Raw genomic sequence first — 5,277 nt, 5'->3', positions numbered from 1 at the left:
TCTTGTCAGTCAGCTCGACTCACTCTCCTCACTGGATAAATGAAACCTGATCTGTGATGCGACTGTCGTTCGGCACGTTGCATTGAGCAAACAAGTTCAGTTTTTAATTGTAGTGTCTGTTCTTTTACTGAACTAAATGATTTTTATTACTATAAAAAATCAAAACGACGGTGGGGGTCGGTGGGCAAGTGACGCAACCGGTGTTGCGGCTTAACATCGGTATAACCGTCAGCACCGTCTATCGCGGCAAGCCTACTCTGTAGTATTTTTTTAATATGTCATCAAGATGCAAAATTCAATATTTCATTATTCATTCCAGTACAGCTCTATCTAGTAATCTGAGATAAAATTTAAATTAAATATAAAATAAAATAACATTCAGAGCGTAATATATCACATCCTAATAGATTTCCATAATTTTGTATTTGATGTTGATTTTATGCTTTAACACCCATCATTAATTGTTTCCTTTGTGAAATTAAGCTTTTTTTTGTCAAATATGATTACACTAAAAATATATTTCAATTAATTGTTTACTTTGAGAATATATTATTATGTAAAATCAGGTTATCATTAACTAAAACTAAAATCATAAAAAATATTACTTAAAATATAAAAATATAAATATAAAAAAACACTCAAACTTATTTTATTTCAGCTTATTTTCATTTACAGCAAGTTAAAGCACTAAAATAACTAAATAGACTAAAACTAAAAGCTAAAACATTAGGGATGGAAAGATTTACCGATTCACTCAGTGCATTGGCATAAAAAGTTAATGATGCGCAGCATCGATTTAAAAAAGTGTGCATCGGATACAAGTTGGCATTTGTATCACGATGCATTGTTTCTAACATATTTGCATCGGTAAAAAACTATTTATTATATACTTTTATTGTTTAGAAAGTGACCAATAATCTGTGACAATATTTTATATGTAGATTGACTTCTCCTCTCTAAACTGTTTCTCAAGCACGTTCTCTCATCACTGCTGCGTGAATATGACGCATCAACACGGAGACCTGAGGAAAAGCGGTTATTAAAGTCCTTAATATAGATCATGGATCAAATCGATCCACCATGGCAAACAGCGAATATATTTGTGCTGCTTAATGCATTGGAGACGTTGAGACTGATGTTTTCCTCAGTGCATAACTGACATGTCACAGGTATATTCTTCATCTGTAAATGTTAGAAAGTCATGCAAACATATCAGTTTTGCTGTCAGGAGTGGGCAAGTGAACGAGCGCTCAGATGGAGCACAATAGAATAATAGCGCAATAATTCTGAGTAAAATATGCATTTTGTTAAGATATTTGTTGTTGGACATTAAAATGTGCCTTTTGTAGAATTTTAACCCTACATACAGTACAGAGATATGAATTTTTGCCCATATCGCCCATCCCTACTACATATGAGTGTATTTTTATGATAGCAGTAACTGTAAAGGGACTATTGTAATGGGTAAATAACATGTAAGCTAATACAGTCCTAATTACTAAGCTCAAATGAGTTAATGTGTGTTTCTTAAAGCAGTTAAAATGCAGTCTTTTTTCATTTATTTTGATTTTTAATTTAGTGATTTTAATGCTTTAAAGAGCAATTTTACATTGTAATATTCTAATGTTCTGCTATCTATAAAAGGTACAGCTGTCATAAAACCAGAGAGAAAGGCTGTTATAATAGTATGTGAGAGAGTCAGCGGTAATATCATTGCGTTCCTATTGGTCAGTGTTAGAGGAGCTCAGCTTAGCCTGACAGTTAGCCTGCCCCAGACCAGGTTAGTTTCCCAGCATAAGTTGCTACAATGACTGAGGTTGATATATGTTAAATTTGCTTTATGGAACCAAATCATTTGACAATGAGTCAGACTAACTGAAATAAGCCTGGCTTATTTGGTAAACTTGTTTTATGAAACAGGCATTGAGGCGTTAGAAGTCAGAAGACACTTAAGTTAATTTATGATTTGCTGTCTGTCTGAACCAAAGAAATAAAAGCGATCATATTTTTTTACATTGCATCGTATTGCATCGAATCTCATTGTGTTGAATCAAATCGAAATCGCACTGCATCGCAATAGTGGTGAATCGTATCGTATCGCATCAGTAGCTGCTTCATATCTATCTTTAATGTATTGTATTGTTAGCTATGCATCGAGATGCGTATCGCATCCTCAGTTATGAGATGCACATCCCTATAAAACATACTAAACATAGACATTTAAAAAAAAACTAATAAGAATGCCAAAAATACACAACAAAATTACTTCAACTTTGAATGAAAAAATAAAATAGCCTCCTGTCTAACTTCAATCTTTTCTTGAAGCATCACTACTTTGACAACCATTATGGCATGTCTGTGTGAGACCCCAGTGGGTATTTGAGATGTAAAACACTGCCAAAGACTGGCAGTGCAACCGAAGTTACCCAAACACACAGAAAGGCGCTTGTGCACATTTTCACACACAGCATAGTGATGAACCCAGAAGAACCTTGAAGAACCCAGTATCCTCAACCCACCACTTTGCACAACGCTGCTGCATACCTTCCTCATTCACACATGGGCTAAGAAATGTAATCATTTATTTAGACAACCAGCTATCTTGAAACTAGTCTTTTTCAAAGGCCACGTCCCTGATCTCGAGCACCAGGCAGAACAAGCGTGATACATACAGACATGCTGAAAGTGGACATCCATGTCACAATAACTGCAAATGAGTGCACAAGCATCTCTGACCTCATATTGTGCAAGGGTCCGTCCAGGCTGTCGAAGCCCATCTCATAAGTGCTGTCTGAACTGACCGAAGAGGGGGAAAGGGAGCGCGTATTCTCCTCCATCTGCAGGTCCAGCTTCCCTGCGGTTTCATCCTCAGAGTTTTCCTCAGACACAGAACCCACGATGAAGTGAGAGTGCAGTGCAGCCACTGCTGGAAGCTTCTTCCCGGTGGAGTCCTGCTCTGTCATACTTAGGCCACGCTGGCAGGCTGCAAGCACTGTACAAGGAGAGAGAAGATGCATTAGTTCATCAGGTCATCAAGTCAAAAGTTACTATGACAAAAAGATGTCTTAATTAAATATTTGACTTAAACACATTGTTACTAATAAAAAAAAATTCAGTTTAAGTAATTTTAGAAGTTTAACTTCAAATTATTTCAGTTAGTTCCCATTGTAAAATTCTGATTTCTAAGTTTTTCATCTAATGTTTTTATTTTGCCTTTATTTCATTTAAAGATTTATTTTAATTGTTTTACCATGATATTTACATGATATGTTGCTAAAAATTTATTTAGTATCATAGTATTTTTGGTATCTATTTGTAAGTTATGTTCTATGGGCATGGTACCATAGCAATATTATGTTTCTACACATTAAAATACCACGGAAGTAAATATCGTTACGGAGTACCATGTCACACATGGAAAGACCATGGCACTATCATTGGTTCCCAATTCCCATCAATGTATCACAAGCTCTGTAACAGTAGCGCTATTGTATCTTACCCATATCGTACGTTTGACTCCATGTGAACCTGTCTGATTACTGTACCTCGATTTAGCAACTCACCTGCAGGACTGACACTTGTAAAATTACAACCGCACCTCATCCAGCCTGATGAACCTGATCAACGGGTCTCACCATCGCGGACCCTCAACCATATGTGAGAAACTCCTTTTCAATAAACTAACACTTACAATTAGATCTCATTTCAGCTAACAGTTCATAACCGTCCGGCTCCCTTCAATCAGCATGATAGTCATCCTTTTTTCATCTTTCAAACTTGTAAACTTCCTGTCTCCACCTTGACCGAGAAACAGTGGCATCGGTTCAACCTAGCACACATGCTAACTCGTCACAAACCCTCCTCATCGCTGTCGCAGTCGCTGTTGATGTTTTAGAAATCCGTCCAATATTTACAGTGTCATGTGCAGCCTTACAGTTAGCAGGCACTCGGTCCCGGTAATAAGCTTTTGTACTCACCGTGCGAAAAGAGTCTGCAAGCAATTCTGAGGCGTGTAAACCGACGTTTTAATATCGACTGAATTCCCTCCTAATTGAAGCACATCTCCGCTCCGGTGATGGCTAATAGGCTATATAGCAGCATAATGGTACAGGCTGGAGTCCCAGCCTCTTTGACAGCAGCATCACGGTGGTGTGATGCAAGAGGGGTTACTTCTGGACGTCGTCCTTTGACCTCACCGATGCAACCGCTCACGCTGTATCAACGGACCAATCGTATTGCGCGTCTCGGTCGGGGCGGGGTCACGCATGCAAATAAATAAGAAGGCGTGCCCAATGATTTGACGCTTCGTTAGACACACGTGTTTTCTGTCATAGAAGGGTTGCCATTGTTAAATCTATGATTTTACTTTACAACGCTGCGTCTTGCTTGCAAGACTTTTCTGGCCCAACAGACACATTCTACACACATACACACAAAAATGTAAAATCTAAACTATACTTAGGCCTGATGTAGTTTTTTATTTAATGTTGAAAGCTTTGTGTTTACTAGGAAGGTTTTCTAAAGTGGCAGTTTGTAGATGGGATAGGTATAGACAGATGAGCTCCATAGTTAAGTATTCCTTGGATAGAGCAGAGTGTGGCTAGTAGGGGGGAAAGTGGGGGTACAGGGGGTTCAGGGGCCATTGCACCAGCTGTGAGTTACAAGAAGTTAGTCTTTTTTTTTTTTTTAAGGATTTTAAAGCAGTACATGAGCCAAAACATGCGTAAACTATACTATCAATACAAAACACGTAAAACAAAGTAGGAAGTACATGTAGTTATGTGAAGTGTTTGTGTAACAATTGTGTTGCGTATGTGTACATCTCTATTATGCGTTTCCTAATATATATGTAGAATGGCCCATTTGTAGAAGGTCAGAATAGAATGTTTATAGAGAAAAAAAGGGAGAGAGAGAGAAATAATTAAATAGGTACATAAACTGCAAAAGAACAACAATAAAGAAATAAATAGAAATTAAATAAGAAATTAATTAAGAAAAAAACAGGTGATACGGGGGCTTCGAAAAATTTACAAATTAGGCACTACTAAATATTTTTGCATTAAACTTAGTTGAAATGTAGCTACGTATAAACTAAATAATTATGTAAGCCTCTGAAAAGGAGTAACGATTGGAATAAAATAGCATATTGAATGAATTAATCAATAAACTCTTGTTTTACGAAGAGACTTCAATTCTTTAGACATATATGATAATGTTGAGAATCATGTTTACATTTTTAGGAGAGAACAATGTGAACAAATTACTTTATCAGCAACT

At 36.9% G+C, this 5,277-nt stretch overlaps 1 protein-coding gene across 1 annotated transcript in view; it reads right to left on the bottom strand.

Annotated features, from left to right (window-relative positions):
• The window catches only part of LOC107751257 (acetyl-CoA carboxylase-like), a 69,751-nt gene extending 65,610 nt beyond the window's left edge, over positions 1-4,141 (bottom strand). Inside the window, 2 exon segments of the mRNA XM_016566937.1 lie at positions 2,737-2,992; positions 3,978-4,141. Coding sequence (XP_016422423.1) covers positions 2,737-2,963 — 227 coding nt within the window. The 5' untranslated portion in view covers positions 2,964-2,992; positions 3,978-4,141.
• Between the last annotated feature and the right edge of the window lie 1,136 nt (positions 4,142-5,277).

Source organism: Sinocyclocheilus rhinocerous, unplaced genomic scaffold (genome assembly GCF_001515625.1).
Source record: "Sinocyclocheilus rhinocerous isolate Xijiao unplaced genomic scaffold, SAMN03320098_v1.1 scaffold1083, whole genome shotgun sequence".
In the NCBI taxonomy this organism is placed as follows: domain Eukaryota; kingdom Metazoa; phylum Chordata; class Actinopteri; order Cypriniformes; family Cyprinidae; genus Sinocyclocheilus; species Sinocyclocheilus rhinocerous.
This window is presented reverse-complemented; position numbering and strand designations above follow the sequence as displayed.